Source organism: Rattus norvegicus, chromosome 13, assembly GCF_036323735.1.
Source record: "Rattus norvegicus strain BN/NHsdMcwi chromosome 13, GRCr8, whole genome shotgun sequence".
Classification (NCBI taxonomy): Eukaryota; Metazoa; Chordata; class Mammalia; order Rodentia; family Muridae; genus Rattus; species Rattus norvegicus.
In genome coordinates this window covers 91,745,381-91,758,619 of record NC_086031.1, presented here as the reverse complement: position 1 = coordinate 91,758,619, position 13,239 = coordinate 91,745,381, and the positions used below count along the sequence as shown (strand labels likewise).

At 40.4% G+C, this 13,239-nt stretch overlaps 1 protein-coding gene across 11 annotated transcripts in view; it reads left to right on the top strand.

Moving 5' to 3' along the window:
* The first annotated feature begins 559 nt into the window (after positions 1 to 559).
* The window catches only part of Akt3 (AKT serine/threonine kinase 3), a 282,222-nt gene continuing 269,542 nt past the window's right edge, over positions 560 to 13,239 (top strand). For 7 of the 11 annotated variants that reach the window (XM_039090632.2, XM_039090633.2, XM_039090628.2 and 4 more), the window contains exons 1-2: positions 560 to 1,059; positions 10,600 to 10,762. In XM_039090632.2, coding sequence (XP_038946560.1) covers positions 10,717 to 10,762 — 46 coding nt within the window. In that variant the 5' untranslated portion in view covers positions 560 to 1,059; positions 10,600 to 10,716. Of the gene's footprint in view, positions 1,060 to 1,583; positions 1,728 to 10,599; positions 10,763 to 13,239 lie in introns of those variants that run through there. The other 4 variants (XM_063272204.1, XM_039090629.2, XM_039090637.2 and 1 more) reach the window with 4 other exon arrangements.

Below are 13,239 nucleotides of genomic sequence, written 5' to 3'. Positions count from 1 at the left end.
CTGAGGGATGCCACTGCAATCTCTAGCCCACATGTGATGACTGGCTCTTGGGCTGGAGGCGACATCTCCTGGGACAGCCAGATACCTGGCTCGCACTGGCCCCGGGTCCGCCTCGCCCAGGTGAAGGTGCAAATGAGTTTCCTCGCCCTGGGCCCGCAACCCCGCGGCGTCACGGAGCGATGGGAGTGCAGGAAAGCCGGGCCACGCCTCGGGTGCCTCGTCGAGGGCCACGCGGCCCGGGGAAGCCCAGAACTTCCCGGCGGGAACGCTGGCCCCGCGGCGCGGGCTGCTGGGGAAGGTGTTCTCGCGAGAGGAAGCTGAGGGGCGCGGGTCGCCGCGGGTCTGAGGGGCGCGGGGCAGCCTGGGGACGAGCGCCCGGCTGAGGCGCGGAGCTGAGGCGGCGAGCGGGGCCGGGGCGCGGGGAAGCCGCTCCCGCCAGGCGCGGAGAGGCAGCCCCTGACGTCAGGAGTTTTCCTCAAAGTCAACAACAAGCCCCGCGGCGGCGGCGGCAAGAAGCTTCGGCGGCGGCCCCCGGAGGGAGGAAGGAGGGGGCGGGGAGGCGGCTGCCGGGTCCCCGAGGCGAGGAGAGGCCGCAGTCCCGGGCTCCGTGGCTCTGCACGCTCGGCCCACAGCCTCCGCCCCGCGGCCCGGCGGCTCGCCCCGGCCCCCCGCCCGAGCGGCGTTTTCTAGTGATGAATCGAATTTGTAGCCGACATCCGATTCCCAAGTAGAGTCTCCGCCTCCTCCTCCTCCCCGCGCCGCCGCCGCCCGCCCTCCTCCTCCTCCTCCCTCTTCCCGCCGCCGCCGCCGCCCGCTTCAGCGCCGCGGCCCGCCCGGCCGGCTCCCTCCCTCCCTCCCTCCCCTGCAGCCCTTCGTCTCCCCTCCCGCCGGCGGCACCGGGATCCAGGGGGCCAGAGGCTCAGCGGGGTGGGGGGGAGGACAGGAGGGGAGGAGGAGGGAGGGGGACCCCCGAGTCGCCCCCTCTCCTCCCCCCGCCCCCCCGCTCCATCCTCCGCCACCGCCCGAGCAGCTGCGGGGCCGCCGCCACCGCCTTTGCAGGTAACAGCCACCTCCCCCAGCTCTCGCCCCCCTCCCCGCCTCGCCGGCACTCCCCGAGGGCCCCGCGGCTCCCTCCCTGTCTCCCTCGGGCGGGGGCGGCGGCGGCGCGGGTGGGTGAGGCGGGGGCGTCTGGGTGTCACCGCGGCCGCCGGGGGTGTGGGCGGGGGTCGGGGTCCCCCTTCCTCCTGAAGCTTTGGGGCCGTGGGTGTGGAGGTGGAGGCCCGGGGATGCCCCGCGTGGGTGACACCGACACCCCCTCGCTTTTGGGGGGTCGGGGAGCGGCGGCGGTGCGCGGGCGGCCAGGGAGGGGGTGTTCCTGGCCTAGCGGTACCGGGAGCTGCGCGTCTGGGTTGCCCGGCCCCGCGCCTTAGGGCTCTGCTCAGCTGGAGCCGGGTCCCTTCGCCCAGACTCGGTCGGCCGCGCGGCACGGGGTGGGGGCGGCGGGCCGGGGCCGGGGGCGGCGGCGAGGTTATGTAACGCGAGCGGCCGGTGGCGAGTCGGTGTTTGGGTTGGGGGGGAGGGGCCGTCTGCGCAAGTGGCGGGAGTGCGGGCGAGGATGCACCGGCGTCCCCCGGGTCTCCTTCCTTAGCTCCCCACCCCACCTCACCGCACCCCGCCCGCGCCGGGGAGAGGACGGTGCTGTTGGGGTGCGGGTGCGCGGGTGCGAGGTGGGTAACGTGCAAGTCTGTGTTTTTAATAGTAGTGGGGTTTTGATCCGCTAGGGAGTTGTGTGCTAAGAATAGAAATGTGCGGAAGATGCTGGGTTTGGCTGATCTACTGATGCTGTCGCTGCTGGCGCGGCGGCGACGGCGGCCCAGGCTGCAAGTAAACAAACCAGCTTCTTCTTCCTTGTCCACCTCCTGCGCCTCCTGCGCATCGGTCTGCATCAGCCATGATGCTAGTGAGGCCCTTTGGAAGCCCGAAGTTGAAGCTTAAGCTGGTGGCAACCATAGTCTTGATGCTGAGGCGGGGTCGTCCCTTGTTTGGGATTTCCTGGGAATCTACGCTTAGGTTAGAGATAACTGAATCTCTTTAGGGCCAGGTTGTTATCTTTAGAAAGCAGAAAAAAAAATGCTTACCTATAAGTCAAAACTTGGATCCTCCCAAATGTCTTCATCAAAATAATGTTATGAAAATAAAATTCATTTCTCAAGTGTAATATGTTTTGGTTCAAAGCATAGATGGATTGTAATTGATAAAGTTTACAGATAGAAATTCAGCGATCAAACCTGTGAATCTGTATAGGTTAAATTATGTTATTAATAGAATCAACACACTTTAGTGGGTTCTGAAAAGGATATAGAACAAGGACTTCATATATAATGAATTGACAGTTGTCCCAAATCTTTAATTTAGACATGTGTTCTGTATTTGGTAAAGCAAAGTCATTTTTTGTTAGAACTGTAAATTTCCAGACAGTCACTGAATTTTGTTTATGGTAGGAACTCATTCATTAAGTTATATTTGCATTTAGGAAACCGTTGGAAAAGCCAAAAGTAGAAGAGTCTAGTAAAGATGGCTTAGGGCTTGAGATGGGTCTAGTATTCCAGAAGATAGGATATCTAAAACATGTGTTTTTAAAAAGTACTTTAATAAATTGCTAGTTTTCTAGAATGTATTTACAGATAACAGTTAAATTCAAGATGCAGTTCAAGACTGAATTTTGTTCCTTTTGTCAACATAAAATTTTGATTCTGTTTGAAGATAACTTTTTAAAAATCAGAGATGTTCTCAGTATCTATAGCTTGAGGTTTGAATTTTAAAATTAGGGAGAGCATATGTTATTTTAATGTTGTTTTCTATATATTTGCAGTAGCATAAAGTTAATTTCTAGTCCAAAGTAATACTGTAAAAATGATGAAATTGCTATTCATACTCAGCTTGTCCCCTCTACTGTCTTCTGTAATGGAGAATGAATAATTTTCAACTTAAAATTACTTGTTTTCTTTAATCTTGACAATGTTGTTAGTTTTGCATTCTTCATGGAACAATACTTGAAAATTCTTTATAATGTATTTATTATGATTTTGGAATAGAGGGTCTCCCTGTGTAGTTTAGGCTGCCATGAAACTTACTCTGTAGCCTGGGATGGCCTGCTAGGGACTTTCCTGCCCTGGCCTCCTGAGGACTGGGATCACAGGTGTGTGCCACCACTGCAGGCTTGTTCCTGTGATTTTTTTCACCTGCAATATTTTAAATAAGGTTTCATTCATAAAATAAATATTAAGAGGAGTGTGCTTTCGAGGGGTAAGGTTTTTTTGCACTTCATTCAGAAGATCACTCTCATTAAAGTTTATTTTGTAGATTGTATATTTAAAGTCTTTCCATTAACTTCTGGGAGAAACATTAGCATGGATTTCAGTGTGGGGGTTTAGGAGTTTTAAACTCCAGGTTTTGATTTTTAACATGGAAGTTTCTAAATGCTTAGGCTTCTTTCGAAAGAGCAACTTGTTCTGTACATTGTTGTAGAAGTTTAGCTTTTATTTAAACTGTGCATCTTTTCATGAAGTGATAACTAGTTATGATTTACTTTGTAATGCCCTTTAGTTCAAGATTTGTCCCTGGCATGATAATTCTTATTAATGTCTTAATTGGATCAAAATCATGATGTGGTAAGAGCTTGGCTTTATAGTGATCATGTTTATGGCATTAAGAAGCAAACCAATTTGGGATTATTTTAGATTTGTACAAGAAAATGCAAGACAAAAATTTTATTTGGTTTATTTTGTAATTTGACTTGCGTTTCCAAGTTATTCTGAATTAATATGCAAATACTCTTTATGGAAAGTTTGTGCCTAAATCTTTGAGTAAATTAAAAGTTGCTGCTGAGCCCCAGAGTTCAGCGCGTGCATCTGCATCTGCCCCTTGTTTTAGTGGAGCGGGCTCTGCAGAGGTTGGAGCACTAACAGATGCGTCTTATCGTCTTCACAGCTGATAGAGTTAGGCTGGGTTTACAGTCAGTTCTAGCTGTCTGCCAGACCTCGCTATATGTGCTTTATATATTGCAGTTCATTTACTTTGGAACAGTCTTGCTGCAGTTTTGAAAGTGAATTTCACATGAGAAAACACTTCATACAGCAAATATTCGGTTCATTTAAACTTTTCTATTCGATATATATATATGTATGTACATTCCAAATTTATAATTCTAAATGCATAAATATATTTCAGATGTATAGTATGACATGGTATATAATATGAATGATATATAGTATACATTTTACTGTATATTATAATCTATACTTTTAAGTTCCACAAAATCAAATTAATATAGTTTTAAAAGCTATATTAATTAAACTAACATCTCTTTCATTTTAATTGTTTCAAATGCCAAAATATGTCAACTGTTTACATATTTTATTTCGTCTCCTTCATCCAATAAGAAGTAAATTTATTTCTTCAATGAGGAAATCTTCAAATAGTAGTTGGTGAATAAATTAGTATATGCTTTTTGACTTATAAATGTGCTTCTAGTTCTGAAAAACTAAATATATTTAAAGATTTATTTCCAACTTCAGATATTTTATATTTCTAAATGTGTATTTTTGCTTGTATTCTAAAGGGAAGGTGAAAGGGCTTACTAGAAGAAAACAGAAAATGTTCAGATGAGAATTTGTCTCTTCTATATTAAATAAGAAAGCCTCTGACTATACTTGGTGTCTGGGGGATTTGGGAGAAAGGAAGGTAGAATTTAGACAATAATGGAATTTAGCTCAGATTTGGTCTGAGTTGAGTGACTACCTGTTGTTTTTGTATTAACTGTATATTAGAATTTTAGGATAGGAGCTATATATAATCATGATTGTCATCTATAATACTTCTATATGAAGTTGAAATTTCAATTACGGAATCTTAAAGTTTATTGGCTCTGAAAGAGCTATCAAGCATTTTCTTCACAGCTACAGAAATTGAGGCAGAGTTGGGAACAGTTATCTAAATTTTTTGGTCTATCTGGTGCTCTTTTTAAAGGAAACTTTTTTTTTTCTTTTTTTTTCCGGTGCTGGGGACCGAACCCAGGGCCTTGCACTTGCTAGGCAAATGCTGTACCATGGAGCTAAATCCCCAACTTTGGGATGGAAACTTTGAGATGAACTTTATTAGGGATTCTAATCCTGGGGGCTGTGTTGGAGGGGGGGAAATCTGTCAGTAATTGTTGGCATTAAGTTTTTATGTGTGTGAATTAAGCATTTTTGTTTATAGTTTAAGAGGTACCTGAGGCAGATTTTGGAATTTTTTTGTGTATAATGAATTACATGGCTAACTGAGCCAGTGTTCTGTAGTCCTCAACTGCATATACAGCTATGTAACATTCTACACTAGAAATGAGGGACTCTTTCATCACCAGCTTGTCTGTTGGTTTATGTGAAGCTGAGGATAAGCATTTCCCCAGTGTTTCACATCAGAATGTTACATATATGACCTAGTACATGCTTTTGGATAATCGACGTGTGGGTTGAGATTGTGCATTGATGCTCTAAGAGAAGAAGAAGTGGAAATGCTTTGAGGTTTTGTAGATATATTTTAGTGGTTTTTAGGAGTTAGCTGACTTTCAGATTTGAAAGTTCTGATAGTTTGCCTAAAATTTCCAGGCTTTAGAAAAATAATTGCCCAAGGTGTTACTACTGTGTTGTGAAGAGAGGCACTGTGAATAGGGTAACAACACCTAGTAAGGACCGATTACCTCAGAAGTATTTGAGAGACAAGCTGTCTTGAATGTTGTTTCCATGTCAGTGTGATCTTTTTTCCCACATATCCTTTTGAAAGCTTGATATAGCCTTGTGTATTTGTCATGGCATATAAATTAGTCTTTTGGAGGGTATTAAAGCCAGGGTCTTGTATGTCAGAGTCCCCTTCCCAACTCCCTTCTTTTCCTACTTTTATTTTGACCCTTGGTCTCACCAAGTGGCTAATACTAACCTTGAACCTAGTATGTAGACCAGAAACCCTCCTGCCTCAGTCTCCACACTAGTGGGATTACAGTCATGGCCTGCCAGCCTGCCCTAGTTTTTCTTTTAGTTATTGAAATCTAAAACTACCATAGAACCTAACGTAGTTCCTCCTGGTCATCATTTATATTTTAATATATCAACTGAGTTCGAATTAGTTTCCTTTATTAATTCAATTTTTCTATCATAAATAAAGACTATAAAATTGTGGCATAGAACCAAAGAGTATCTATAGTTTAAAGTTATTTTGGTTTTTAATTTAGAAATAAGTATATAGGAAGCCATGTTTGGTGGGTCATGTCTGTAACCCCAGCACTTGGGGAGTTGAGACAGGTTCAAGGACATTTTAGGTTCTGCAGTGAGTTCTAGGATAGTATGGCCTACGTGTCTCAGAGACACCCCTCCCCCTGCTGAGGTAATTAACATTTAGGAAGTTACTAACATGAACTTCTCACTTGTATGAAAGGGTGCTTTTCAACCTCATTTTAATTTTATGTTATTTCACTTGTGATAGATTTGTCGATACTTTAGTTATATTTATTTTTGGTTTACTTCAAAACATTTCGATAATTACATTTGAGACTTCGTATTTCATATAAAGCAGATGAAGCTGATTACTTTAATTACAGGTGGTTGATCTTAACTGAATGTCCCTATATATGGTAACTGGGAAATATTGTCTTTGCTTTTAGCCTCAATTTTCTTAGGTTCACAATTAAGAGTCAAGGTAATATAAATGAAAGATCTTGGATAGCAAATACATAATAAACTTGAAAAATATTTCAGATGCTTTTTTAGTTCTTGTCTCAGAACTAAAGACTGAAGGTATTAACTTACTGAGTAAGCGTCATATTGTTTTGACTGATATCCTGAAACGTGTTTGATTCTTTATTATTGGTTTAAATTGCATGATGGGTAAATTGCTGAAGTAAACAAAAGTCTTTTGAAAATTCTTTAAAGCATCAGTAAGAAAATACTTCTTTCCTTTTTCTTCCCATAATGAGTAAGTTTGGGTAGCAATGAGGTTTCTTTTAGTTGGATTTGAAAATGGATGATCTCAACAAAAAGTGGTTTAAAATGTCAAGAAAAAATAGAGTAGTTTTAATGTAATCTACTCTTTTCAGAAGCCTATGGAAGGCCATAGGGAACATGATTTAAACATGGAAATTTTAATTATTTAGATATAATACTTCCATAATGTTTAAGTTTAGTTTTGTTTAAAACATGGAGTCATGTCATTCTTGCTGTTGACTTACTAAACTTGTTTGCTTAGTTTATTCTTTAGTATCTAAAGCTTTTACATCTTTGTTCATTTATCTGCTTATTCACTAATTCTCTATTAGTTGAATAAGTGCCAGACACAGTCAAATTGCTTTAATAATTTATGTTGTGATTCAATGGAATTAAATATGGGAAGTGTTTTGTACTTTATAAAATGATATTCAAATGAAGTTATTATCATCAAATTCTATAATAGTGTATCATGAATGAAAATATCTTTACTATTGAATCCACTATGAATTTTGTGTGTAACTTTTTTAATAAGCATGATAACAATTAGATTATGTAGCACTGAAATATTTAATGCTGTAGACTTAAAAATAAACCAAATTTTATGTTAACTCACTAGAGAGATCATTTTTGTATAGAAGTTAGTAAGGAAGGAAGGAAGGTGAAACTTTTACCTTTAGAAACAGGTGGCAGCATGTTAGCTCATCTTGTGAACTGATGTTTATGTAACTGTTGGTGACTGAATGGGAGAATGTAGATGACTGGAGCAGGAGCGTTGCCACTTAGAGGTGTGTGTACTGCATAGGAGCCAATAGCATTGCTTTAACATATACAAGACGACGTTTACTGTTAGTCTAATGATTACATTTTAAGGTTTTGTTTCAAGATGGTACTGTTTTAGCCATTAGACACAGGAACAATTTTTAAAGCTGAAAATTGTGATTATGGATAGAATTTAGTAACTGTTTAAGATACAGTGGAATAAGACTACCCCTAATAGTAGGTTCAGTGACCTTGATAAAGTTTGTTGTTTTAATTTAATGCATTGATCTCCTTCCCTCCCTCCCTTCCTCTCTTCCTCCCTCCCTCTCTTCTCTCTCTCCTCTTCTCCCTCCCTCTCTTCTCCCTCCCCTCTCCTTCCCTCCCCTCCCCTCCCCTCCTCCCTCTCTCTCTCTCTCTCTCTCTCTCTCTCCCCTTCTCTCTCTCTCTCTCTCCCCCCCCCCCTCTCTCTCTCTCTCTCTCTCTCTCTTGTTTTCAGGAACAGGTCCACTATAAAATAAGATTAATTGATTTGGACCAATCTGGTTCAATTTCAGGAAGACTTGCATTATCTTAGTGTTCTTCATAAGGACATTCCAATATAATTTATTTAATTGGAAATATCTCTTGGATATATCTATTTATTCTACCTTTACTCCCAAGAATGATACAGGTTCTTTTTCCTTCAGCTTATATACTCACATGGAAGGAGGGTGGAGCTTGCTTTACCATGGGGGGTGGGGGAGGAATAGAGAGAGGAGGGAGGGAGAGAGAGCAATCTTACTAGAGAGATGGAGCTCATTTGTGAAAGTAGTACCAACAAGAAGAGCTCAATGCAGCCATGATGATGATATTTGCACTAGTCTTTTCCAGTATTTAACTTAACAATTCCTTATATACTATGTGGAGTTAACATTTTGAGTTTTCTAGCTCTATAATAGGTAATCAGTTGGGTTTTTCAGGATATGATGTCAATCAAAATAAAATATTTTATTTTTTCCTGTTTATTGTTTTTAATTGAAGTGGATAGAATTTTTAAGTAATGTGGCTGCTTCCTGTCAGTATTCAGTGTGGGACTTATTGGTAAATTGTCTCTCTCTCTCTTTTTTTTTTTTTTTTTTTTTTTTTTTTGGAGCTGAGGACCGAACCCAGGCGCTCTACGACACTGAGCTAAATCCCCAACCCCAATTGTCTCTTATTTTAAAATATTTAATGTTAGTAAAGATGTTTCATGGGGACAGAAATTGTAAAAATCTCCCTAACTTACTTGAACAAAGGACTTATTTTCTTTAATGTCTTTTAGTTCAACACTATCAAACAATCATAATTTTGGGAAAGAGACCCAGATTACAGTATCTCCTTATTCTGCAGCAACACGTCCCCATGATTGATTTTGAGTAGTTTTGTCCCTGCCTTTATGTATTGTGCATGACATATTTGAATAGCCCATGATAGGGTGTCTTCAGTGGAGCCGCTAGCCTTTGTCAGACTGTGTAGAGGATGTCTAGTTTTGGCCACTCATTGATAAGTGGGTAGGCTTTGAGTATAATTTGTATTGGAAGAGGACTTGTAATCTAGTTCAGTACTATCTGGGAATCCAACCTTGAATTTAATGCTATGCACTATTTATCAAAGTCCAATGTTATAGAAGAATATAGTTAGTCTATGTACCTATTTTTTTTTTTTTGGTCTGGTTACTTAAAGTTTATGTTGTGTGTCACTTTACACTGGTGTATCTGCTCCATACTTCTGCAAGTGTGGAAGCACTTTCACAAAGGTTTATGGCAGCATTTCCCCTCTTAGGTTGATAGGGACAATAATAGTACAGTTCATTAAGCTTATTGCTGTATGTGTAAGGATGCTTTAAAGAAGCCTTCTTACAAAGTTATCATGTTTAAAGACCTAAACATTTAAAGGATACATTTCTAGTTACTATCTTAGGAAACACAGTATTTCCTCTGAGTAGTTCTCTTCTTTTTTGTATTACAGACATTAATACTGAAGCCTATCATGTTTTGAATTTGCAATTTTCCTAAAATATTTCATTCCAAATTTTTGACTCACTTTTCACATAAAGAGTTTTGAAGTGAAGAGTGCCAATTTTGGAGTCAGGCACTCTTAATTCAGATTTTGGATATGCAACTTAACTGTCTTGAAATCTATAATTACTCATTCCCTGTAAGCCCCAGTTTCTCAGTTGTGTGAAATAAGTTAATAGTGTCCTAACAAAGTTGTGAAGATTATCAGAGAATGACATATGAACAGTGTAGGCATGTCTTTTCTACTTTCATATTCCCTGTCTTCCACTTCCTTTATCTACCTAAGGAAATAAATGACTTAATGTTGTATGCTTAATGTAATCTACCTAAAATATTTTTAGAACAAGGCAGATTGTATAAATGTTAGTTTCTTGCCACATTGTATTTTATATAAAGCAAAGCAACTAAAACTACTTATAAGTACTTTGACATAACTCTTTTTGAAATTAAAGGGGTTTGGGCTACTCAACTTTCATTTTCTCCTCTTCATCTCAAGTATACAGTACAAAACATGCTTTCTGTATTTTTTGTAGATCTGACAGTGATTTTGTTAGAACATTTAATTTCAGTCACTTAGGGTAAATGTCTCACTCTTGTTTAGCCTCTGCACAAGACCAGAACAGTGTACTCCTAGAACTATTTAATAATCCCCCATGTTTGAAAAGCTAGACTTTATGTGTGGTCAGGCCAATTGAAGACATTTACAAAGACTTAGTTGTTTGTTATTGCTATGTGAGTTCAAGAATGGAAAAAAAAAGACATTTTTCTTCAATACTTCCTTCCAGGCTGAGTCATCACTAGAGAGTGGGAAGGGCAGCCGCAGCAACAACAAAGAACCCAGCTCCTAAAGCTGACCCTGCAGAGCACCATTTCTCCAAGTTGGGGGCTCAGAGGGAGCCATCATGAGCGATGTTACCATCGTTAAAGAAGGCTGGGTTCAGAAGAGGGGTAAGTTAAGTGCTCAGCGGAACTGGGCAGTGCGGTTGGTGAAAGTGCCGAGAGCAGCGTGGGCGCTGGCGCTGTTAAGTCAAGTCGCATGTGCTGTCTGATAGGACCAGAATAAGGCTCATCATGCGTGCGTGCTAGCAGTTCTCTTACTTAGGGACTGCCTCTGATTCTGTCTTCTTACAGCTTTGAGTATGACATTAGATTGTTGCATACATGCATGCATGTTGGTAATGTATTTTTCTGCAATGTCCTCAGATTTAACAGACTTCACAGAATATTTAACATAGAAAAGGACTCGGGTTATATAATAATATATTAATATTTAGATAAAAATACAGCATTGTGTCCATTTTTATGGTAGCATACAGGCTTAACATCTTAAGGTGAGGGCTTACATTTAAACTGCTAGACTAAGCAGGTCCATAAATTAGGTAAATTAAAAGTCCAAATGTGGGGGCTGGGGATTTAACTCAGTGGTAGAGCGCTTACCTAGGAAGCGCAAGGCCCTGGGTTCGGTCCCCAGCTCCGAAAAAAAGAACCAAAAAAAAAAAAAAAGTCCAAATGTGGACAGGACTTTTGTTTGTTTAATTTTATATGTTTTGTTTACATGATTTACTTTTATTATTATTTCTTGTGCATTCATAAGGGCATTATTTTTAATACTAAATAAGTGCTATAAAACTTAGCATACATTGTGAGTGACCACCTCCTTATTTTATCTGTGTTTAGCAATCTGGACTTTAGGCTAGTTGCTGGGCCACTCTACCTGTCTACCTACATGGTCTAACTCAGTGGAATGAAGGATTCTTTTAGGTCCTATTTGATAGTTGAAAGTTACCTCTTAAAACACTGGTTTTTATTTCTTTGAAAGTCTTTATTAGTGTGAGCTGCTGTCAGTTGTTAGATGGAATTATGCATTATGGAATTTTAAATAGACTTTATCAAGGTATAATTTCCATTCAATAAATATTCCAAATAACATTGTAATGGGCTGTGCCTAATATTTATATTAGTAACAGACACTACAGTCCTGAAGTAGAACATTTCTATCACTCTAGAAAGTTCTTTTCATGTCGCTTTTAGTTCAGTGCTTCTCTTCAGCTTTGGCAATCACCTGATGTGTTATCTGCTGTTATCCAATGGACTCATAAGATCCACAGTCTTTTGTATCTGGTTTCTTTCCTGTTCTTACTTTTCTGCTTTATACATATAGTTTATGTGAAAAGTAGAACTACTTCCGGAAATACAACTCTTCATTTATTTGTTTTTAACTAATTTTCTTTTTGAAACAGAATTTCACTTTATACCCAAGTTGCAGTTAGATTGAGTATGAAGCTCAGGTCGTTATTCAACCTGACCCTCCTCTCTAAGTCTCTGGAGTGTTGGGATGATAGGCCTGAGTTACCACTCCTGGCTTTGTCTTTTTAATACTTGGTAGAAATTTGATTTGTCTCTGGATATTGTGAGTAAAGTTTCTATGAACATTGAGTACATGCCTTTTTATAATATGTTTCCATTTGTATTGGGTAATAACCTACGATAAGTTGCAGGTTATATGTTAAGTGCCTGTTTAAATTGATAAAGCTGCCAATTTATTTTCCAAAGTGACTGACCATTTATGTTGTTAAATTTGTCTTTTACTTTATTCTCATGTATTTGGAAAGCATTTTCAGAATTTAATATTGTGTTTTTTGTTTTCTTTCTTAACTAGTTTATGTTCTCTCTCTCCCTCCCCCCCCTCTCTCAGTGAAAGAGAGGAAAATGAAAGTCACTTAAAACTTTAAAAATCTCCTTTATTAGTTCCTAAAATCTGCTTTTGTAAGATCATTGTGAGACTCAAATGAAATAATGAGTCTGGTCTCTGTATATTCATGGTGTCTAAGGCTTAGGGTGGCTCCCGAGTATGAAGTTTCATCTTTTCTGAAGCGCACGGTGGAAGGTTAAGATTCAGTCCATAATATGCCATAGAAAACACAGAGAAGGGTGCAGAAGGAGTTGTGTTGTCCCTGCCTCCTGTGTCTGAATAATAACCATCTGAACATAATATGAGTAGTACTCAAAGGTATGAAATGAACTATAAAATCCTTCTACACTTCACCCCTTCATCTGGTTCCTCTCTTTAAAGACAGCTATTGTAGACTTTATTTTGTGCATACAACACACAACACTTTATTTTCAGATAGTTGTTTTCACATAATCTGGGTTTCTGTTATGAAAATGAAATAGCTTTGAAGTCCTCTTCACCTTTTCCTCCTTTTTGGGGGGAGGGGTTGGCTTTATGGCTAAAATTTTGATGTGAGATGGTCACTTTTGAGAACTTTATTTCTAAAGTTGCTTTTTGTAAACTGTGTTTATTCCCAACACTCCCTTCATGGATTGTACCATCTGCAATATTTATTGTACGTTGCCAAGGCTTATGGGAGTTAAACCTGTTGATTCTGAAAAGCAGTGAGTAACATTATGATTATTTAATGCTA